The 23,992-nt window shown below is 50.2% G+C and overlaps 1 protein-coding gene and 1 long non-coding RNA gene across 3 annotated transcripts in view; one reads left to right on the top strand and one right to left on the bottom strand.

Annotated features, from left to right (window-relative positions):
• ALOX5 (arachidonate 5-lipoxygenase) overlaps nucleotides 1-22,591 on the top strand; it is a 60,715-nt gene extending 38,124 nt beyond the window's left edge. Inside the window, exons 5-14 of one of the 2 annotated variants that reach the window (XM_021943220.2) lie at nucleotides 63-169; nucleotides 1,000-1,172; nucleotides 4,841-4,987; nucleotides 16,928-17,131; nucleotides 17,842-17,928; nucleotides 19,517-19,695; nucleotides 19,894-20,015; nucleotides 20,206-20,306; nucleotides 20,593-20,763; nucleotides 22,308-22,591. In XM_021943220.2, the coding sequence (XP_021798912.1) occupies nucleotides 63-169; nucleotides 1,000-1,172; nucleotides 4,841-4,987; nucleotides 16,928-17,131; nucleotides 17,842-17,928; nucleotides 19,517-19,695; nucleotides 19,894-20,015; nucleotides 20,206-20,306; nucleotides 20,593-20,763; nucleotides 22,308-22,319 (1,303 nt within the window). In that variant the 3' untranslated portion in view covers nucleotides 22,320-22,591. Of the gene's footprint in view, nucleotides 1-62; nucleotides 170-999; nucleotides 1,173-4,840; nucleotides 4,988-16,927; nucleotides 17,132-17,841; nucleotides 17,929-19,516; nucleotides 19,696-19,893; nucleotides 20,016-20,205; nucleotides 20,307-20,592; nucleotides 20,764-21,981 lie in introns of both variants that reach the window. The other variant, XM_003903596.2, reaches the window with a different exon arrangement.
• LOC108587581 lies at nucleotides 22,469-23,123 on the bottom strand. The gene is made up of 2 exons (XR_001906306.3): nucleotides 22,787-23,123; nucleotides 22,469-22,647 (listed from the first exon to the last, which is right to left on the bottom strand). It is a non-coding gene; the product is annotated as an uncharacterized LOC108587581 (long non-coding RNA).
• Nucleotides 23,124-23,992: the final 869 nt, after the last annotated feature.

The raw sequence follows: 23,992 nt of genomic DNA, 5'->3' as shown, positions 1-23,992 counted from the left end.
AGGGGCTCTGCAGAGGGAGGCATGGCTGGTGTGTACAAGGTGACCTCTCTCCTGGTCTGCAGGATGGAGAACCTGTTCATCAACCGCTTCATGCACATGTTCCAGTCTTCCTGGAATGACTTTGCCGACTTTGAGAAAATCTTCGTCAAGATCAGCAACACTATTTCTGGTGAGTGTGCCTCTGGGGGCTCTAGTGGTGCTGGGGACAGGGGATGCTGCTCTTCTGTCTGAGACCGCGAAATTGACAAGGGCTTTCCTGCCTGCTGCAGCATGGGGGCCTTGCTGCCACCATGCCACCCTGGCCGGCACCCCCTACACTCCACAGCTTTTGCATCAGTGTGGTCACACTTGTGCGCAGAGGTTTCTCCTCCTCAGATATTCAAGCTCCAGCACCCTCGACCTCATTTCACCATCAAAGTCTGAAAAGTATCAGAACTTTTTCTTGGCACAAATCAATCATTTGTGCTTCTGACCAGAGCAAAGGCAGAACTTGGCTTGTGTTTTAGGCATTTACACGAAAGCAACTTTGGGTTCCTTTGGATAAGGATGTGTTTGGTGAGAGCACTAGCTTTATGGTGGCCAGTCATGGCATGGGAAGGACGTTAAGGAGGCAGGAATGGCTGGACAAGAAGAGGTGCCGAAATCAGGACATGGGGAACCAAACTTGGAAAACTGTCCCCAGGGACTCTCCTCCACACCCCTCCTCCTTTCATCCTGGACTATCCATGCTGGGCTGAAGTACCTGAGTTCATGAGAGATGGGTGCCCCGGGAGGCTTCTGAGCCACTAAGGGCCAGCTCAGGGATGATGAGATGGTGCCACAGCCTGACCCAGTGATGGGCAGGGGACAGCAGTTGGAGCTGTGTCCATCCAGGGAGCACTTGGGGGAGGAGACCAAGCAGGGACTCTGCTCTGCAGAGGTCAGGTGAGGTCAGGAGGGCCACGGCCCTGGCTGCCCTCTGCTCAGAGCTCAGGGTGGGTCTCGCTTCTCTCCTGGTAGAGCGGGTCATGAATCACTGGCAGGAAGACCTGATGTTTGGCTACCAGTTCCTGAATGGCTGCAACCCTGTGTTGATCCGGCGCTGCACAGAGCTGCCGGAGAAGTTCCCGGTGACCACGGAGATGGTGGAGTGCAGCCTGGAGCGACAGCTCAGCTTGGAGCAGGAGGTCCAGGTAGGGGTTGATGGGCTGGGGAAGTGGCCAAGGTCACAGTCTGTCAGGTGGAAGCCACTTCCTCCTGACCAGTGCTCATAGGCCCCCAAGACACTAACTGCAGGCCCATCTGGCCTGGAGCAGCCGCTTCCTTTTCCTGGCAGCAGTGTCAGCCAGGGTCCTGGGCATTATGCAGACTGTCTTGTACAATATCAGAGGAGGAACTGCGGGGAGTGTTTCTCCATGATGTTCGAGTCTGGGAACATAATGTCAATATTTTCACTATCAGTATCAATAATTACAGGAGCTATCCTTGATTAGGGGCCTGTGGTGGGACAGGCATTGTGACAGGTGCTTTATATACACAGTCATCAGTTGTCACCCACCTTGCAAAGGGGAGAACACTGGAGAAAGAAGTAGATCTTGTGTGAGAATAAAAAAGGGGCACGAGGAGAAACCCAACAGAATGTTTGACTTTCTCGTTAGAAATGCTGCTGCCCGTGCTCCTGTCGCACCCTCCTTCCCACCCTCACCTGCAGACTCAGCTGCCTCCGGCTGCAAGGCTGACCTAGTCTTGAGACAGAAGTTCAAACCAGCTCCATCTGAATCTGGTGGGGCTCAGCAACAGGTGCTAGCCCATCAGCCTGCCTCTTCCCCATGGAACCAGTGTGATGGGGCCTTCTGCCACCCAGGCCCTGCTGCCTGTCCCCAGGTGTCCAGGTGGCCTCTGCTGCTTCCAGTCTTTTAAGCTCAGCTTACCCTGGAGCCCTAGTTGGAGAGGGATGGTTGGTGCCCTTTAGAGATAAACCTACAGCCCCAGTACCTGGCCCATCTGAATCTAGAGGGCCACCCACCCAGCTGAAGTCCCTGGACAAGTCTCCTGCCCCAGTGCAGGCAGCGCTTCCTAACCTCCTCCTCCTGCACCCAGCCAGAACACTTCCTGGTCATGGGAACAGCTGGCAGTTACAATCCCCCATACACTGAGACAGCATCTGTGTTCCTGAGTGGACTGAATTGCTAGACTTAGTAACATTGATTCGGTGGCTGTAGGTTTCAAACTTCAAGTCAGAGATCATAGAGATTAAGCCATATAGAATCCTAGAACTGGAAGACTCTGAGCAGCCATCTGTGCACCCAGCAGCCAAGGAGTCGCCGTCCTCAGCACTTGGGCAGGGCAACAGCCTCCCACAGGGAGTCCTGGCCACCTCCAGGGCACGTGGGTTATGGGTCGCCTTTCCTTTGAGCTGACCTACCCCTCACTGACTAGACGCTTTTTTGTTTTGTTTTGGTTTGTTTTGTTTTGGTTTTGTTTGAGACGGAGTCTCCCTCTGTCGCCCAGGCTGGAGTGCAGTGGCCAGATCTCAGCTCACTGCAAGCTCCGCCTCCCGGGTTTAGGCCATTCTCCTACCTTAGCCTCCCGAGTAGCTGGGACACTGACTAGACTCTTAACACACACACACCTTCCCATCTCCTACACACCAGCATGATTCTTAATCCCCACAGTCATTCATGCTGCCCATCTGGCAGCACCTTAGTGATCTACAGCAAGCTTGTGGCCTACTAAAAATGCCTACATTGTTTTGTAAAATGTGCAGTTATTTTCTGGAACATGAAGAGGGAAATCGTATCCCTGTTGTTGGTATTGATTCAGTGTTACAGCTCAAGTTTGTTTGAGTTCTTAGTCTTTGTATTTGGATTCTTTGGTTTCAGATTACAAAAATCAACTCCATCTGGTTTAATCCAAGAACTCTATTGGCTCAGGCAACAGTAAAAAGCAATGCTAACTCATTTGGGACCAGACCAGGGCTCAGATCATCCCCTGCACTGTCTCTCTCTCTCCATGTCTCAATCCTCTGCCTCTGGTGGATTTTTCCTCAGGAGGGTTTCCTTACCTGGAGGTAAAGAATGATCGCCAGCAGCTTCAGATTTACCTTCCACCAGCTTAGCAAACACCACCCACTCCCAGCAAGAAAGACCCTGTTTCCTAACACTCCCAGCAGATGTCTTAGGCCATCCTCGGGCCTCACTGATTCTGTGAGCCTGTGCCCACGGCCAGGAGAATGGAGACCCAGAGGGGACAGGGACGCTAGACAGGCAAGAACTCCAGTGTCAGCAGCAGAATCCTAAAACGTCAGAACTGAGAGATAGGCCTGCCCCTCGTTTTTCAGAAAGATGCAAGGGAGACCTGGAATAACAGAGAAATGCTGCAATCTGTGGCCCCAAATCCCAGGCCTCCTGTTCCCAGTATCAGGTTCACCAGCCTGGGTGGTCTCAAGATTGGATTAGCAGCCATTCCTTCTGGGTAGAGTCTGATGGTCATTTCAGCTCTCAAAGTCCAGCTGTCCAGCCGTGGTCCTAGAAGGCAAGACACCAATGTGCCCGACCAGCCCGAGGGTCTCCACCTGCCTCCCTCCCCAACACAAGGTGCCCTGAGCGCCTCCGCGGGAAAAGTCCCCGTTTCCCCGCTCCCCCCGCCCCCCGGTCCCCCCCACTCCCCCCCCACCCCCGCCATCGCGACAGATGCTCAGAGCTCATCCCTGGTGTCAAACGACACAAAGGAGGAGGGCGGTGGCCAGGCTCCGAGCTCCCGCCGTCCTGGGTGGGTGGCTTCGTCCTGGGTGGGTGGCTTCAGTCCTGCGTGCCGCCGAGCAGCCCGGGGGTCCTGTGCGCGGGCGCGATCAGTGAAGCTGTAGCGGGGCGCTCTGGGTGTCTCCAGGCGGAGTAGACCCCGACCTCTCCGCAGTCGGGACCCTCACCCTTTCCTTCATCACTCAGGAAACAGAAAAGGCTTCAGAAGGAGCGGCCATACCCCCGGCCTAAGCGCTGCACAGCAGCCCTGCACCTGGCCTTCCTAGGGGCCCCTCTGCCGGACCCACTGCGCGGCTCCCAGCGGTCGCCCGCCTCCCATTTCATGGGCATGCTCGTTGTGTGTCGAGGGGTGTTAATTCCTACAGAAAAGGGCACGGATCCGAGGGTCAGCAAGCCCGACGAATTTACACCAATATCCCGCCGTGTCGCCAGTCTCAGACCAGGGCACAACAGGCCAACCCTGCAGACCACCCCCACCTGCCCAGCCACTGCCCCTTCCCCCTCTGCTTCTGCAGCCCCTCTCCCGCCATACGCTCATTCCCGCCCCCTCAGACCTTCCCTACCTCCTGGAGACCCCCCTCAACCCCTGTAGATTCCCCTGCCCGTGCAGAACCCCCTCCCCGTTCCCCTGCAGCCTCCCTACCCGACCCGGTGGACAGCCCTGCCCCGCTTCCTGTCTCTTCCTCCCAAGGGAGATCCCTGTCCTGGCTCTGACTGGGGTTGAGTTCGCCCAGTTTTGACCTCTGTATAGAGTCCAGCAGCATCATTTTTTGACATTTAACTGGTCGCATCTATTTCACCTAACCTCTCCTTTCTTCTTATAATCTGACACTCAGGGCGGTCTCTCATCTTTCCTGCCAGTCAAGCAGGTTTCCGACACTACAAATGCAGAGTGAGCTGCTGCCATTCCTTCACCTTACCCCGAACTACCATAACCTGTGAACACCCACCATGTGAATCAATCAGCCTTTGACACATTCTAAAGTCCGCTGAGTCGCAGGAAAGGGAGAGGGGGCCCCAGAGGTCATCACTCTTTCCTAGGCCTGATTTTTGGCCCATCTGCTGAGCCTGATTTGGACACATCTCTCTGCCTCCTGCAGCAAGGGAACATTTTCATCGTGGACTTTGAGCTACTGGATGGCATCGATGCCAACAAAACAGACCCCTGCACACTCCAGTTCCTGGCCGCTCCCATCTGCTTGCTGTATAAGAACCTGGCCAACAAGATCGTCCCCATTGCCATCCAGGTAAGCTGCCTCCAGGCACACCTTTCTGAGCAGCTCAGTCCTCCGCGATCCAGGGCTCCTGGGTGGCTCCATTCACACTCCAGCTCGGGAAGCTATGTCTTGAAAGACACTAGGGCTTCCTGCCGGCCCTGAGGTGGGCTGTCCATAGGGCGGAGAGGGCTGTACTCCCCAAGGCACACTTGAGAAGCCCCTGGCCGGTCGAGGCACACTGTGGAGGACCTGCCCTGGGATGATATTCTTCACTCTCCACCCAGCGCCCTGACCAAGGGCCCCCAATCAAGGTGCTGCCAGGGGCCAGGCAGGTGAAGCTGTGGGCTGAGCTGGAGACCAAAACCACTGAGGGGCACCATGGGCACTGGGGCCAGGAGCCAGGCCAGTCCTGGTATGCCACCTTTGATAATGATGTGAGTTTTTACGTCCACCTGAGATGAGGGAGGAGGAAGAGGGAGACCCTGGATGAAAAGCAGGTGGGCACAAGGCTTTGTCTCCACCTGTTCCTGGCACCAGCCTACTGCCAGGCTGGGAGCTGGTGTGCAGACAGCAGGGACCAAGGCCAGGACTGGACTGGGCATAGGTCCCTGGGGGTAGGAAAGAACTGCACAGGGGATGCCGTGGGAGACTGGCAGATGAGCATTCAGCAAATAATATCCATGAACTGGACCTTGGGAGCTGTGGACACAGTAGCAGCTGGATAGGTCAGGCACCAGCCACATGCCAAGGCTATCCTACGGGTTAACCTGCACAGTCCACAATCCCTCACCCTCGATTCTAAATCTAAAGAATCTAAAAACTGCTGCATGTTTCAAAACTGTGCAGCAAATTCATTGTTTGTGAACAAACCTTCTTTGAAGCAATAGGTGAGGTTATTTAGAGCCTTTTTCCCATTCAATGTGATAGGCATGTGGATCACTGCAGAAATACTGCTCTGTTTGATTGTAAAATAGTACGTTGCCCTCGACCTGGGGTGGGAGGGGGTATGGCACATAATGAAGTATACCCACTGCTAAAATCCTAAAAATTCTGGATTCTGAAGCACACTTAACCACTGGGGTTTTAGATAACCTATCTTTATTTGTGTAATCATCACCACAACCCTCCCAGGTAGTGGGCTCTATTGATGTTGATCACTTTACCCAGATAAGGAAACTGAGGGACAGGTGCCCACTGCCAGCCACAGAGCTAGGATTCAAGCCAGGTCATCTGATTCTCTAGATTCCAGGCTTCCCACGGTCTCCCAGGGGCATGTGCCCTCAGAGGAGCTTCCCGTCTGTTACTAGAGAGAAGCCCTATGCCAAAGGAACTGAAGCAGTAGGTAAAGGGACAGGTGACCTAAAAGAAGATGAAATTCCTGCAAGATCCCCAGAGATCCCAGGCACCACCGATGGTGCCTTCAAAAGCTTTTCTCAGAGACCTCTTGGAGCAGCCTGGAGTCAGGGGCCTAGCTTAAATTCCAGCTCAGCCACTTGCTAACAGGATGTGGGACCTTGAGAAAGCCACAGACTGTTCCTGGGTCTCTTTCTTCTTCTGAAAATGGAAACTTTGCAAACTATAAAGACCCAAGCAAATGAAAGTCAGAGGATAGTAAATCCAAGATCTAGTTCTTTGAAAGGTCCAAAAAATAATAATAATAACCTCCTCATGAGGCTGACGGAAAAAAAGAGAGAGAGAGAGAAAAAAAACATATTCAAGATTCGGAATAAAAAAGGAGTCATAAAAAGAGTAATTACATTGTCGTGCACCATGGTGGTGCACAACTGTAGTCCCAGCTACGTGGGAGGCTGAGGCAGGAGGCTCACTTGAAGCTGTAGTGTGCTATGATCACACCTGTGAATAGCCACGGCACTCTAGCCTGAGCAACATAGCAAGACCCCGTCTCTTAAAAAAGAGTAATTATGATTATATACTTTTTTAAATGAGAGTAATATAGCAACACATTTGAAAAACTAGAGGAAATGGATTAAAAACCTAGGAAAAAGCCGGGCGCGGTGGCTCAAGCCTGTAATCCCAGCACTTTGGGAGGCCGAGGCGGGTGGATCACGAGGTCAGGAGATCGAGACCATCCTGGCTAACATGGTGAAACCCCGTCTCTACTAAAAATACAAAAAAAAAAAAACTAGCCGGGCGTGGTGGCGGGCGCCTGTAGTCCCAGCTACTCGGAGGCTGAGGCGGGAGAATGGCGTGAACCCAGGAGGTGGAGCTTGCAGTGAGCCGAGATCGCGCCACTGCACTCCAGCCTGGGCGACAGAGCGAGACTCCGTCTCAAAAAAAAAAAAAAAAAAAAAACCTAGGAAAAGATAAATTAGAAGAAATTGTAGAAAATAGGCCAATTTCCATATAGTGATTGGAAACAGACCCACATGGCGAGCAGCTGAGTCTCACCCAGCTACTAGACAGCCAACATTTCCAGGGCTCTTTATCAGCCCCAAATTGATCCTATAAAGCTGGCGTAAGCTTAGTTCTGAAACTGGATACAGGCAGACTTCAAAAGACGGCTGAAGACCAATCTAAGTATTAAATAAAGATTGAAGAGAAATCTAAGGGTGATATTAACAAAGTGAGTGCAGCAGTGTATTAAATGACTATATGTAATAACCAAGTAGGGCTTATTCCAGATATTTCAATGTCAAGAGAGCTACCACCATAATTTATTACACCAGTAAGGATAAAGTTTATGATTATATCAATTCACACTAAAAGTGAATTTAATAACATTTAATAGCCACAACAAATAAAAATTAATAGGAGGAACCTTACTTTATATGATAAAGATAGCTAACATCAAAAAGCTGCAACTCTAATGCCATTTCCATTAAAATAATAAATAAGAATGCTGATATCGCTGTTTTTATTTGACATTATTTTAGAGGTCATACCACATGATAAAACAGGAAAACAATCAATAAGCGTATTGTCAAAGAATAGGGAACATTATCCTTTCTGGTAATGCTATGGTAGACCTAGAAAACATAAAAGATTCTAATTTTTTAAAAAGCTACTAGATTAATAAGTTCATTTGGCAAAGAGTTTAGATAAATATATTTCTCAAAAAAAATAGCCTTTCTCCATACCAACGATAAAATATAACGTCCATATAAGGAAAAACTATAAAGCTATTATTATTATTATTATTATTATTATTATTATTATTATTGTTATTTTGAGATGAAGTCTCGCTCTGTCACCCAGGTTGGAGTGCAGCGGCATGATCTCGGCTCACTGCAACCTCTGCCTCCCGGGTTCAAGCAATGATCCTGCCTCAGCCTCCCAAGTAGCTGGGATTACCATGCCCAGCTAATTTTTTGTATTTTTAGTAGAGATGGTGTTTCACCATGTTGGCCAGGCTGGTCTGGAACTCCTGACCTTGTGATTCGCCTGCCTCAGCCTCCCAAAGTGTGTGAGCTACCGCACCTGGCCAACTATGAAGTTATTTTAAAGGATATACAATGAACTCTTAACAGTGATTTGATATTGGGGAGGAAACTGTATATCATCATAATGTCAGTTCTACCAAATTCTATTATAAAAACTTAATGCACTTTCAAGTAAAATTTCAGCCAGAATTTTTTATCTTTCTTGGTGGAGGTGTGGTGGAAGTGAAGAGGAACTAAAAAGGAGAGAAAACAATTTAAAAATTGAAAGATTCATGTGGAAAAAGAAATCTGGCATAGTCAAAAATTTTTTGAAAAAAATGAAAACCACATAGAGAGGCAGGGCAACCAAGTCTAAAAAAAAAAAAAGAAAAGAAAATTTAATAGAAAAAATTAAGTATGGTGGTGCATACCTGTGATCCCAACTGCTCAGGAGGCTGAGGTGGGAAGATGGCTTGAGTCCAGGAGTTCAGGCTGCAGTGAGCCATGAAAGCTCCACTGCACTCCACACTGGGCAAAGAGTGACACCCTGCCTTTAAAAAAAAAAAAAAGAAAAAAGAAAAGAAAACACAGAGGGAACACTTTCCTTGCTGGATTTGTAAGGTTACCGTTAAGCTGTGCTTGAAAACAGAGAGAACTGGGGGACAGTATAGAGTAAGATCCAGAAATAGACTCCCCTACAGAGGAATTTAATGTATCACAATGGAGGTTTTTCAACTCAGTGAAAAGGGGGTATTATTTTAATGGTGCTATCACACTTTGCATAAGAAGAAAATTAAGTTGGACTACTCTGTCATGCCATTTACAAAAATAAATCTCATCATGTAGAGCTGCTTAGAAGAAAAAGAAAAAAAGAAATTCAGATGAAATAAAAATTAAAATGAAAAAAGTAAATGAATTTAGAAAAACGACGCGGAGACTCAGAAGACTTTTAGAAGGAAAAGGAAACCAAGAAGTTATAAGGGGAAAGCTAAGCATATTTGATTGTGTAATGTTTTAAAACTTGAATGATAAAATAAACCATAAACAAAGCCAAAAAGCAAAATAGAGATTGAGGGGAATAACTGTAACAGACATGACAGCTAAGAAATGCCTATCTATGACATACAATTAGCTCCTTTATATTGGCAGGAAAATACAAATACTCCAGTGGAAAAATGGTCAGAGAATATGGACAGGCAATTCACAAAAGAAGAAATGTAAATGGGCAACCAGCATATGGAAAAACTCGTAAATTCACCTGTAGTTAGGGAAATGCAAATGAAAGTTAACAACAAGATATCATTTCTAACCTGTCTGGTTGGAAAAACAAAGGGGTAACTCCCAAACACCAGCAAGGATAGAGCCCCATGCACTGCCCATGAATTGCTGCAGCCTGGCAGTGTTCACGGGATAACTGGTGGGCCTGGGCAGCCCAAGGTCAGAGCTTGGGCCAGCACCGGAGCAGATCCCACAGTACCTGCTGTACCAGGTGCACGTTGGAGTGGGCGGTCAGAGGATCCTGGGGTTGGGGCTGTCGTGGTGAGGACAGTTGTGTTACCGAGCTGGACTGGGGTCTGCTTGCCCAGTGCAGCAAAACAAAACACAGATTGGGATAGAATCTAGAACACAAGGCATTTATTGCGGGGACCAAAAAAGGAGAATTGGGCAACTCCCTCTTAAGACGGGAACTCCCTGATGGCTTGCAGGTAAGCGTTTTTAAAGGCGGTGTAAATTTCAGGAAAGCAGAAGTTAACAGGCAAAATCATTAATCAATACTTGGAGGGCACACATTGGTTTTAGCCTAAAAGGGCAGGATATCTTGAAGTGGGGTGGGCTTCCAGGTCATAGGTAGATTCAAAAATTTGTTGTTTTGCGGTTGGTTAAGGAAGAGAAGTTTTGTTTAAAATTTTGAGTTACCAGAAAGGAATGTTAGCTGTGGCTTGTAGGCAGGACTTCCCCCAGGCCCCCCAGGAAGATACTTAGAACAGAGAGCCGCGCTCAGAGTTCAGTCCTCAGCTCCCTCTTCTCTGAGGTCTCTGTACCAGTGGATCTGTTTGGTGGGGATCCGGGTTTCTGAAAAACAACTCAGAGTCACGAGTTCAGGTGTTCTCTTTAATTTCCAGAGGGAACCAAACACCCCAGGACTCTGGCTTCCTTGGCTGTTGTTTTAGGCTGCTGTTATCCTCTTGCTTGTCAAGTTGCTCATTTACTTCTCAGGGCTAGCTGGGTGCCTGGAATTTCCCTTGAAGGAACTCAGAATTTTCTTTCATTTCTATGCCTTGTTGGGAGGCTAGGGGGCTACGGTGCCCTAAGAGGAGGCCCCTGCTCCATCTCAGTTGGAGGGGCACTGGAGGGGACTTTATTGTTTAAGTGTCTGACAGCCAGTAGCACTGAACAGGTGTGCACCAGCAAAGTGAACCTGTCCGAGGAACAGTAGGGCAGGCAGTGTCTACTCAAAGAAAACACCCCCACACCCCGAAGGCTCAGCCTTCGCTAGCAGCCACTCAGCAGAAATGAAAGCACAAATGTGGGTAGCAGCAGGAGCATAGTTTGTGATGGGGAAAAAAAATTGAAAACAGTCTGACGGCAGAAGAGGATTGAGTGAGTGAGCCCTTCCATGTCCTCACCATAAAACATTGCAGCATCTTTGAAAGGAATGCTTTAGTTCCCTCCCAGCTGACTTGGAGGGGTCCCCACAATGAGTTAATGAAGTGGAAAAACAAGACACAAAGGACCAATAAAGAATACATATCTGTCATATACAAATAGCTCCTTCAAACTGCTGAGGCAATGGGCATGGTCTGACTTATGTAAAATGAATGCAAGGATGCAGCAGGCCTACTGTGCCGGCATGGGAACATACGGACGTGGTGTCACCAGGTAGGAACACGGTAATGGCCCGGTGGGGGACAGGTGAGCAAAACAAAGAGACAGATATTGATTATAATCGTATTCAGTTGATGGAAAATTGGACAGATCAATGTGCACACATGCAAAGACCTATGAAAGGAGGCTCCCCAGAATTTAGTGGTTATCACGGGGGGCTGGAAGATGATGTTTTCTTTCTCAGGCTCTCCTGTCATGACTCGAATTTCTTTTTATAATAAGCACATATTCTTTTCTAATCAGAAACCTAAAGCTACTTCCTTACCCAAAAAACAAATTTAAGAAACACGAATTGCTCAGGGCAAGTTCTGGCATCCCATGGCAGGCCAAGATCCTGGACAGGAGTGGGAGGATGTGAAGGATGGGTTTGGGAAGGCCCAGCTCAGTAGTACAAGAGCTCAAGGGGATGGGCAGGTGAGGCCCGGCTGGGCCAGGAGGTGAAGAGGTGGAAGGCAGAGTGATGGGCTGAAATAGGCAGAGCACCGGGCCCATCCTCATTCAGCTCTTTTTTTACTGGTCAGAACAGTTTATATATATATATATATATATATAATTTTAGATTCAGGAGGTACATGTGCAGGTGTGTTACATGGTTATATTGCATAATGCTGGGGTTTAGGCTTCTACTGAACCCATCACTCAAATACTGAGAATAGTACCCAATACCTAGTTTTTCAACCCTTTCCTCCCTCCCTCCCTCCCTCCCCTTCTTGGAGTCCCCAGTGTCTTCTGTTCCCACTTTTATGTCCATGTGTAGGCAATGCTTAGCTCCCACTTATAAATAAGAACATACAGTATTCGATTTTCTGTTTCTGGGTTAATTCACTTAGGATTATGGCCTAAGTGCCAATCCTAAACTGCACCCATGTTGCTGCAAAGGACATGATTTCATTCTTTTTTATGGCTATGTTGTATTCCATGGAGTACACATACCACATTTTCTTTATCTGGTGCCACTATCGATGCGCACCTAGGTTGATTACATGATTTTGATGTTGTGAACAGTGCTGCAGTAAACATACGTGTGCATGTGTCCTTTTGGTAAAACAATTTCTTTTCCTTTGGGTAGGTACACAGTAATGGGGTTGCTGGGTTGAATGGTAATTCTATTTGCAGTTCTTTGCAAGATCTCCAAACTGCTTTCCACAGGGATGCAAGTAATTTACACTGCCACCTACAGTGTGTAAGCATTCCCTTTTATCTATATCCTGCTAACATCTATCCTTTTTTTACATTTTAATAATAGCCATTCTGACTGGTATCTCTTTGTGGTTTTAATTTGCATTTCTCTGATGATTAGTGATGTTGAGCATTTTTTCATGTGTGTGTTGGCCACTTGTATGTCTTCTTTTGAGAAATGTCTGTTCCTGTCCTTTGCCCACTTTTTAATGGTGGGGTTTTTTCTTAAGCTCCCTTATAGATTCTGGGTATTAGTCATTTGTAGATGCATAGTTTGCAAATATTTTCTCCCATTCTGTAGGTTGTCGGTTTACTCTGTTGATAGTTTGTTTTTCTGTGCAGAAGCTCTTTAATTTGATTAAGTCTCATTTGTCAATTTGTGTTTTTGTTGCATATGCCTTTGAGGTCTAATCATAAATTCTTTGCCTAGGAAATGTCCATAAGATTTTTTCCTAGGTTTTCTTCTAGAATTTTTAAAGTTTGAAGTCTTACATTTAAGTCTGTAATCCATCAAGAGGTAAATTTTGTATATGGTGGGAGGAAGGGGCCCAGTGTCATTCTTCTGCATATAGGTAGCCAGTTTTTCCAACACCATTTATTGAATAGGATGTCCTTTCCTTATTGTTTATTTTTGTTGATTTTGTCAAAAATCAGTTGGTTGCAGGTACATGGCTTTATTTCTGGGTTCTCTGTTCTGTTCCATTGATCTGTGTGCCTATTTTTGGCACACAGTATACCATGCTGTTTTGGTTATTATAGTCTTATAGTATAGTTTGAAGTCAGGTAATGTGATGCCTCTAGCTTTGTTTTTTTTGTCTAGGATTGCTTTGGCTATTCAGGCTATTTTTTGGTTCTGTGTGAATTGTAGGATTTTTTTTCTAATTCTGTGAAAAATGATGTTGATAATTTGATAGGAATTGCATTCTATCTGTAGATTGCTTTGGGCAGTATGGCCATTTTAATGATATTGGTTCCTCCAACCCATTAGCATGGGATGTTTTTCCATTTTTTTGTGTCATCTATGATTTCTTTCATCAGTGTTTTATAGTTCTCTTTGTAGAACTTTTTCACCTTCTTGGTTGGATGTACTCTTTGGTATTTTATTTTGTGTGTAGGAGACTATTGTAACTGAGATCACATTCCTGATATGGTTCTCAGCCTGAACATTGTTGGTGCATAGAAATGCTACTGATTTTTAGGCCAGGCACGGTGGCTCATGCCTGTAATCCCAGTACTTTGGGATGCCGAGGTGGGCAGATCACCTGAGGTCACGAGTTCGAGACCAGCCTGGCCAACACGGTGAAACCCCATCTCTACTGAAAATACAAAAATTAGCCAGGTGTGGTAGCACATGCCCGTAATCCCAGCTACCCAGGAGGCTGAGGCAGGAGAATTGCTTGAACCTGGGAGGTGGAGGTTGCAGAGAGCTGAGATCGCACCACTGCACTCCAGCCTGGGTGATAGAATGAGACTCTGTCTCAAATAAAAAGAAACGCTACTGATTTTTGTACATTGATTTTGTATCTTAAGTGTAGAAAGTCAAAAGGTTTTTTAAAGGTATTTTTTGTTAAAGAATAAATCATAAATGTAAGAAATAATAGTTTTTTCCAAAGACTAACTTTTTTAAAGCCTTTTTGCTTTGTGCTAATAACTTTTTATTAAGCCCTATCATATATAGCTGTGAGATATAAGGGAATGAGTACATTCTATGTCTTTGTACTTTAACCAAGATATTTGCGCTGGACGTGCTCACAGGCATGTCCCAGTTTGCAGCCTATGCCCCTTCCTTATTTGGGAATGTCACTACTTTTCTAAGTCCTTTCATAAGCAACTTCCTCTTTTCCTTTGTCTTTCCATTGCTTTTTACCTGTTTAGAAAAGTTTTAAGTTATTAGCCAGTCGGGTTTTAGTTTAGATTGTGAGGTCTGGCTCCAGCCAGTGGAGACAGGACACAGTAGCAGGGACAAGCTGCGTAAGGAATAAAAATTGCTTCTCTCCATTATTCAGGTGTGCTCTCACCGTTGTTCCATCTGCGAGGAGCACCCTTTCTGCAGAAAGTAAAATTGCCTTGCTAAAAAAAACTTTTTGTCTAAATGCTGATTTTTCCTTGCAGTACCAAGGAACAAGCATTCTGTTTCTCATAAGCATTTTACTTATAACACTGAGACTTTACTGAAGTTGTTTATCAAACCTAGGAGTCTTTTGGAGGAATCTTCAGGGTTTTCTAGGTGTAGAATCACATCATGGATGAACAAAGATAATTTGACTTTTGTTTGTTTGTTTGTTTGGATGCCTTTTATTTCTTTCTCTTGCCTAATCGCTCTGAATAGGACTTCCAGTACTCTATTAATAGGAGGGGTGAGAGTGGACATTCTTGCATTGTTCCAGTTTTTAGGGGGAATGCTTTCAATTTTTGCCTGTTAAATATCATGTTGCTGGCTCAGCTCTTTACCTACTGTGTGACTTGGGAGAGCTGCTTAACCAGCTGGAGCCTCAATTTCCCCCCATGTAAAATGGGTACAGCAAGGAATACCTGCCTTACAGGGTCAAAGTGAGGATTAAGTGAGATAATATGGGTAAAGCCCCTAGCACACAACAGGGGGCTCCTTAGCCCCAGAAGATGTCAGGAACATATCAGTGTCCCAGAGCCATCAGGAACATGTCAGAGCATGTGGGAACATGTCAGAGAGTGTCTCAGAGCATGCCAGGCAGCCCAGCACTCTAGGGCACAGATCAGGTATCAGTGGCCCAGGCAGCTCATGTAAATGGGTGTGGCAGTGGGGACCCTGACAGCTGGGACTGTAGAAAAGGGACAAGAGTGTAGTTCTGTGAGAACATGGGTGCAGAGTTCTGAGACCTTCTAATTTTTCAGGAAAACTAGGTCATTCAAATTTTTATGTGAAACTGTCTGATATTTAAAAGCAGTCAACTAATCTCATGTATAAACAGACAGGCACGCCTAGTGTGCAAGTCACACTCTGCTGTCCCTCCTCCCTCCCCCTTCCTTGGTCCTCAGAGAGTTCTGGGGCTGCTGGGGTCTCTCTGACCAGGGTAGAGTCACTGACCACCAGGGCTCTGGAGCATTTGGGATTTGGCTCATCTAAACCAAGACCTGCTGCAAGTGCAAAGTTCACACCTGATTTTTAAGACTTAGAATAAGGAGGTGGGGAATGTGAAATATCTCATTTAATAGTTTTAGATTGGTTTCATGTTGAAGTGATAATATTCTGGATATATTGGGTAAAATAAAATTGTATTAACCTGCATTTCACCTCTTTCCTTTTACTTTTATTAATATGGCTTCCTGAATACATACAATTCCATGTGTGGGTAGCATTATATGTCTATTGGACAGCACTGTTTTCCAAGGAGAGACGCCCAAGGACCCCACTTTCCACAATACTTATAGCAAGTGACACAGCTGTGTGCTCTGGGACAGTTCTCCCTCCCCAGCCATGGCCACTGTGCTTTCCCAGCACCTAAAGTCTGGCCACGCCCCTTCCTGGTCACTCTTGGCTGCAGCCCTGCCACCCCCCTCATTCTTTCTGTCAATCCCTCCAATACCTCATGTCTTCATCTGAAAATGGGCAATGCCAGCACCTGCTTCAGGCTCCTGTGAGAGCTCACTGTCAGGTTCTGAGGCTGTGCTGGGCTCTCAGTAAGGTGGCGATGCCTGGGGCTGCTGGCGTGGAGGGACCTGGGGATGGGGGCCAGGGTAGGGGCAGGAAGGTGAAGCTGTGTGTGCAGAGGCATCAGCAAACCAGGTCACCACAGAGCTTGGGGATTTTATTTTCTGGCATTAAGAGGTGATTGAGGAGGCAGTTAACGTGACATGATTTGCATTTTGGAAAAGAAAAAAACTCACCTTGTCCCAGTATGGAGTGGAAACTGGAAAGGGAAGACAGGCCCAGCCTCTGCTACAGGAGGCGCCTGGGCACAGGTGTGGGCTCCAGGCAGAGCTCAAGCTGCAGACCCTGATCTGGGAGGCTCAGCACCAGGAAGGCCCAAGCCTTTGGACAGGACAAGCTGATTTAGGGCAAGAAAAGAAGACAGGAGCACCAGGGCAGACCCTGGGGAGCACCAGCATTTCAGGGAAGAGGAGAGGGAGGAAAGTATGGAAGATCAATGAGAGGCAGTAGAAGAGGGAGCAGGGCAAGGAGGGAAAGGGGGCAGGGATCCCCTCCGCTGCTGGGCCCTCTGCCTACCCGCTCCTTCCATGCTGCCAGCTCCTGAGGCTATTCCCACAGTAACTGCGAGCCTAGGGATCACTGTCCCCACATGACAGATGCTGAAGCCGGAGCTTAGAAAGCCCAGTGTGTCATCCAGAGTCATGCAGGTTGTAAGTAATATGGCTGGGAGAGGAAACTTCACCCCAGGGCCCTTTACCCCCTCCAGGCTCTTCTGATTCCAAAGTCACTGTTAAAGAAATTCAGATACTTCTGGAACTTCCCAAGAGGCGAAGTTCTCCAACAACTATAATCTGAAGTGAAATACAGCCGTGTGTTTCCTTTGCCCCGATGTATCAGCTCAGCCAAATCCCGGGAGATGAGAACCCTATTTTCCTCCCTTCGGATGCAAAATACGACTGGCTTTTGGCCAAAATCTGGGTGCGTTCCAGTGACTTCCATGTCCACCAGACCATCACCCACCTTCTGCGAACACATCTGGTGTCTGAGGTTTTTGGCATTGCGATGTACCGCCAGCTGCCTGCCGTGCACCCCATTTTCAAGGTACAGCCAGCTACTGCCCCACCTGCTATGGGAGGGCATCTGAGATGTGGAGTGGGAGGGATCGCTGACATCCCACAGGGGGACCTGTGGCTGGGAGTGGGTGGCAGAAAGGGACCCCTGGAGAGATGTTCTCAGAGTCAGTAATGTCCCCAAAGGAAGAAAACAGCTGGGAGCCTGCTGTTCCCCAGGACAACGAGGCCAGGGTGTGGGCCTGACACAGGCGCCTCGCTGGCCAGCCAGTAGAGTTGGAAAAGGCAAATGAGTTCACAGTGATCCTCGGCTGGTGCTGATGGCCGCCCCTGCCATCACTCTCCTTCCCTGTTCCCGAATCTTACAAGCACTGGCTGTTGGGGTGACTGCAGGCTAAAAGTACTCCTGTGTGCCTCAGTTTCCTCACCAGTAAAACAGGTCAAATAGTACAGCTGCCTTACAGAATGATGGTCAGGATTAAAACAGTGAACTCAGGGAGCAAAGAGGTAAGCATTGTACAAGTGCTGGCCAGGACTATCTGAATCATTATCATGCTTAGTAAGCATCAGAGGAGTGCAGGCTTCCAGCACTTAGCCAAAAGATCAGCACCCAGCCTTCACTTCCTCCCTGCGCCCAGCATCATCCTGTAAGGCAGGCCTGGGTGGGGGAGCTGCAGGTCCCTAGGGCACCAGGTCACCTGGTTGGGCCCCCTCTGAGGCCTCCTCCTCTCCCCTCCCCAGCTGCTGGTGGCACACGTGAGATACACCATCGCTATCAACACCAAGGCCCGTGAGCAGCTCATCTGTGAGTGTGGCCTCTTTGACAAGGTGGGTGCCCTCCTACCCTACTTGTTGCCTGGAAGAGCCAAGCCTGGCCACCTTCACTCCCTATTTGATATCTAGACGCCCTTTCAGGAGGCCTGGAAGGGTAAAAGCTGGAGTTTGCTCAGAGCACTGGGTCCAGCATCCTCCTGATGTCTCCAGCCCCTGCCACTCAGCCAGGAGCACTCCTCCAGGTGCACCACCAGCTCTTCCTTCTCGCTGATGGCTCCCGGTCCCCTCCTCCCACTCCTCCCCTCTCCCAGCCTCTGGGACCTGGGTGTAGAACCCCCTCTGGAACACACTCCTTATGGCCCCCTGACCTCCTACACACCAGGAACCTGTGTCTGCCTCTTAATCTGCCACACCCCTGCCACCCTGACTCGGACCTCCCCAGCACTCTGCTTCCCCGGTCGCAACCCTCCCAACCCACTGTCTCCTGCATCAGGGCTTCCAGGCCCTGCCCAACCCTCGCATCCCTCAGACAGCACCCCACCTCGTTTTGAGCCCCCTGTAGCCTTACCAAGCTTGGACTCTCACATGGGCCCTTGCCCCAACCTTCCTCCTTTCCCCAGCCCATTAGTGACCAGGCCACTGAAGTTGAAACACTGTTTGGGTTGCAAATGACAAAATCCAACTCAAACCAGCTGCAACTGGACAAGACATGCCTTATCTCAAATACCTGGACACAATAGAGGGGCCGGGGCCTCAGCCAGAAATGGATCCAGGGACTCAAGCAATGCCCCAGGGTATAGGCACACTGGCTCCCCCTTTCTCTCTCTTTCACCTGTGTTGGCATCACACTCTCCTGCTGCAGACAGGCCCCCATGGGAGAGGGCGCAGGACCTCATCATAGTAGCTCTACCTCAGGTTCCCATGTGGCCATTATCTCCCGGCCGCATCCAAACAGAAAGTGCTGGAGGGCAGCTCTGGTTGGTTCTGCTTGGGCTGAATGCCCACCATGGACCAGTCTCTGGCACCCCAGCACCCAAGTCCGTCTTCAAACCTTCTGTGGCACCAACAGCCCAGCCCCCTGGGTGTATTTGCATGTGTGTGTGCAGGTGTACACATGTATGCCAGTCAGCTTGTGAGTGTGTCTGCATCGGTCAGCAGCCGGGATCAGGACCAGGATCCCTCCTTGTGGGTCTCTCCAGCCCTCACCTGAGCACACAACAGGCCCTCAACAGAGTTGCATGGGGCCTGGAAACTGAGGGTCACTGAGAGCAAATGACTGAGGGTCCTGTGCTCAGCACTAGAGCAGACTTCACAGCCCAGGCCCGCTGGTGCTGGGGTCCCCCACACACCTGCCCACGCCTGCTGCCCTCCTGTGGCTGGGAGCGCACCCTTCCCTCCTGCACTCTGCAGCCCCACGGTTCAGTCCCTTGCATTGGATTGGGCGGGAGGCTCCTCCCTGTCACCTCTCCACCCGCTGCCCTTGTCATTCTCTGCATGAAACATCCCTCCCCCATCTCACAGAAGAAGAGTTTGCCCCTCTGCCTGCCTGGCCTCCTCGTCTCCCTGGCACATTTCCTCAGGGATGGGTCTGGACAGCTGTGGGAGGAGCCACCCGCTCAGGGCACTCTACCTCCCACTCCAGGCCAACGCCACAGGGGGCGGTGGGCACGTGCAGATGGTGCAGAGGGCCATGAAGGACCTGACCTACGCCTCCCTGTGCTTTCCCGAGGCCATCAAGGCCCGGGGCATGGAGAGTAAAGAGGACATCCCCTACTACTTCTACCGAGACGACGGGCTCCTGGTGTGGGAAGCCATTAGGATGTGAGCGCCTGCTGGGCGGTGGTCTTGGGGGAGGAGCCGGGCCCCCTGCCTGACTGCCTGGGGCGGGCCTGGCCCCGGGCTGCTGGCGCTGAATGGGGAAGGGGTGGAGGGTGCCCAGCGTCCGTGAGGGGGTTGCCGCCGGGCACCGCTCCGCAGACCTGGCTGGATCGCTCACCCCGGCTGCGCCCCCTGAGCCAGGTTCACGGCCGAGGTGGTGGGCATCTACTACGAGAGCGACCAGGTGGTGGAGGAGGACCCGGAGCTGCAGGACTTCGTGAACGACGTCTACGTGTACGGCATGCGGGGCCGCAAGTCCTCAGGTAGGGCCTCAGGGACGTCTCCGGACCCGGCTCCCCCGCAGTCGGCAGCGCGGGCGCAGCCGCCGCCCCTCCAGGGTGTCCTGCCCAGCGGGCCCTCCGGCGTCGGGGCAGGGAGACCGGGCACGGGGTGGGCGCCGGGCCCCGGGGTCCCCAGGGACTGGGCCTCAACCCGCCGGTGGTTCCGCCCTAGGCTTCCCCAAGTCGGTCAAGAGCCGGGAGCAGCTGTCGGAGTACCTGACCGTGGTGATCTTCACTGCCTCCGCCCAGCACGCCGCGGTCAACTTCGGCCAGGTAGGCGGGGCCCGCCCGCTGGGCAGAGCTCATTCCCCAGGGCCGCTGCCTCCTCCCCCGCCCCAGCTTTGCACGGGTACCGCACCCTCGAGCAGCCTCGGGGTCTGGCATGGGACTTGCAGGATGGATTCTGCCCGCGCAGCCGAGGGCGCTGGCCGCGGGGGAAGAGGATGGATGGGCTGAAGGGCCCGCTGGAGTTGGGGGGCACGGGGAGGACGGGGCCCAGGGGGCAGCTGGGCAGCAGGGTTTCGGGGGTGCCCACGCTCGCTGGCGGTCGTCTCCTCAGTACGACTGGTGCTCCTGGATCCCCAATGCTCCCCCAACCATGCGAGCCCCGCCGCCAACTGCCAAGGGCGTGGTGACCATTGAGCAGATCGTGGACACGCTGCCGGACCGCGGTCGCTCCTGTTGGCATCTGGGTGCAGTGTGGGCGCTGAGCCAGTTCCAGGAAAACGAGGTGAGGCTGGGCAGGGTGGGGCACAGACCCAGGTCACCCCAGGTTAACCGGTTCCTCAGCCTCAGTGCTTTGTGACTCGGGCGTCAGGGCTCACTTGGAGCCAGAAATCCTGACTTCCAAGGCTGGAAGGGCCCAGAGGGCTGCAGCTGCCACCAGGTCTCCCGGCCTGAGCGTGGACAGAGCTCAGGGTGGGCACGGCAGGAGAGCACACAGCCCAGGCTCTGCTCACTGTCACCAGAGGGTCGTGTGTGACACCCCCTCCCCCCAGCTATTGACAAAGCTCTTGCACATGTGTTTTTCCCTGGTACTCCAGAAGGAATGACCAACAGTTTCCTGGGTTCCTTCAGGACATGTGCATCTCATTTAATCTAACAACCGAATCTGGTGTGTCTTGGTGGATGCACTCGCTTTGGGGTAGCTCAGTACTGCACAGAATGGCCGCTCGGGTCCAACCTGCTCCAGACTGCTGGGCCTCTGAGTTGTTCCCGGCTAATGTGTTGGTCCCTCACTGGACATCCTTGTTTTTGTGCCTTTGCACACGTGTTCAGTATGACCGGACACATTCCTAGCAGACAAATTCCTTGGTCAAAGAATATTGAGACTGAATTGCCCTCCACAGACTAAATCCAAATCCCATTATCAGTAGCCTATGTTTCTTGGACCTTTCCAGCTCAGAAGCTTTGTGATCTTAATCCAATACAGTAGTTTTTTAAAATGATGTCTAGCTCTACCCCGCAGACATCTGTGTGAGCATGCAAATAAGCACAGCACCCCAACAGGGCAGCCACCCCTTCAGGCTCCCTGGCCTGCCTTCTGCCTTCCTGGGCTGGAGAGGCCAGCACTGGCCCCAGCGCCCCTGATGGGAGGTGGGAGTGCTGCATAGGGGTGGCCCGAGAGAGCAGGATACCATGGCTGCAACCACCAGCACCCTCCAGCTTCATCTGCATCATCTTGTAACCATCTGGCAGCAGGCAGTTATTTTCCCACTTATCCATGAAGCCCAGCTCTGGAGCCTTCCTTAGGGAAGCAGATAGGAGGCGACCACACTTGCCTTCCCAAGGCCCTCTTGTCAGGCAGCAGAGGGTGAATATGGGCAGGCGACTAGATGCTCCCTCCTTCATCTCCCGAAGGGTGGCTGGCCCCTTGGGATGAGACAGGCCTGTCAGTTTACACGGGTAGCAGATTGACCTATGTGTGTAACCATGTCTGGGCCCTCAGTTGTTCCTGGGCATGTACCCAGAAGAGCATTTTATCGAGAAGCCTGTGAAGGAGGCTATAGCCCGATTCCGCAAGAACCTCGAGGCCATTGTCAGCGTGATTGCTGAGCGCAACAAGAAGAAGCAGCTGCCATATTACTACTTGTCTCCAGATCGGATTCCAAACAGTGTGGCCATCTGAGCACACTGCCAGTCTCACTATGGGAAGGCCAGCTGCCCCAGCCAGCCGGACTCCAGCCTGCCTGGCAGGCTGTCTGGCCAGGCCTCTTGGCAGTCACGTCTCTTCTTCCGAGGCTAGTACCTTTCTGTTTATTCTTTGATCTTCAGGGAACCCCATAGATTGAGCAAAGTGTAAACACCATAGGAACCCATTCTACGCAGAGCAGGACTGCACAGTGTCCTGTCCACACCCAGCTCAGCATTTCCACACCAAGCAGCAATAACACATCACGACCACTGATAGATGTCTGTTCTTGTTGGAGACATTGGATGATTATTTTCTGTTTTATTTGTGCTTAGTCCAATTCCTTGCACATAGTGGGTACCCAATTCAATTATTATTGAATGAATTAAGAATTGGTTGCCATAAAAATAAAGTGGTTCATTTAAAACAGGTCTTGTTCCACGTGCTATGTTCCAGTCACCCCAAACAGCTCATTGCCATCTCCTACACCAAGAGAAAAAAAAGAGCCATAGTCACCGTGATTTTATCAAGGCAAAAGCCTCCCCACCCAAGTCTGGATAGAAGGTGCTTTTTCCCCCAAGCAGTATCTGCTCTCTTTGGAACACATCCCAAATGCCAGCACCTCTGGGAAGGCATCCTTGGTTCCTGTCTCTTCCCCGGATTTGTCAGAACCTCTGTTGTTGCCCTCTCTGTGGTCTCTCCCTTGGGATAGGAGCCCCTGGAAGGACAGAAAACCCACTTTATTTATGTCTATGCCCCAGGGCTGGCATAAGGCACCAGCACTCAGCTGTTCCCTTCTTTTCCTCCTGGCATGGCACCTCGCTAATGGATATTAGGGATTGTCTTGGGAGCTGGGGGTTTATTTTTTCCTGAGGCAGGGTTCTTAACATGACATAAAAAATAAAAATGGGCAGGGCACGGTGGCTCACGCCTGTAATCCCAGCACTTTGGGAGGCCAAGGTGGGTGGATCATTTGAGGTCAGAATTCGAGACCAGCCTGGCCAACATGGTGAAACCCCATCTCTACTGAAAATACAAAAATTAGCCGGGCATAGTAGCAGATACCTGTAATCCCAGCTACTCGGGAGGCTGAGGCAGGAAAATTGCTTGAACCTGGGAGACAGAGGTTGCAGTGAGTGGATGTCGCATCACTGCACTCCAGCCTGGGCAATAGAGTGAGACTCTGTCTCAAATAATAAATAAAGTAAATAAATAAAAATGCATTCTCTTTCCCCAGGCCCAAATAGCAGAGCCAGCTCTGAGCCTGGGCATGGTGACCCATTCTCCCCTTGTGCTCACATGCCCAACTCCCAGCCCTCCAGCCCCTGGCTTCAGAATCATGTCGTCAGGGTCTCCCATGTCTCTGGAAGGTGCTTCCAGTGTGGCAGGCCAGCAGCTCAGTGTCTGGGTAAAGGCTTCTACAGGGCCAGCATGGCATGAGGGGAGGTATGCCTGCGTTCCTGAAGCCACAAGGCCTTCTGAGGAGACCTGACTATTGGAGTGGGTACTAGAGACTGAGGTCCAGCCCCTTAATGCCACAGCCTCCCTGCCATCCCTTGGAGAATTGCCCACCACACTTATGAATGATCTTCGGGGACAGGTGACATAAACGTATAGCCATGGTCGAGGCATTCAGCTCCATGCCACTGTGAGAATGAACATACCAGCTTTTAGAACAAGGCTGTGTGGTCAAGGAGAGAGGAGAAATGAATAGGAGTAGGCAGGGGTGGTGAAGCAGGTCTGACATGAGCAAAAGAGAGACAGGAGGATTGGGTTGGAAAGGCTTCAGACGGCAGATCACCTCTGAAAGTCTCATGCCAGCTAATGA

This window comes from Papio anubis, chromosome 11 (assembly GCF_008728515.1).
Source record: "Papio anubis isolate 15944 chromosome 11, Panubis1.0, whole genome shotgun sequence".
Classification (NCBI taxonomy): Eukaryota; Metazoa; Chordata; class Mammalia; order Primates; family Cercopithecidae; genus Papio; species Papio anubis.
Note: the sequence above shows the minus strand (reverse complement) of the source record. Positions and strands in the feature narration are given on the sequence as shown.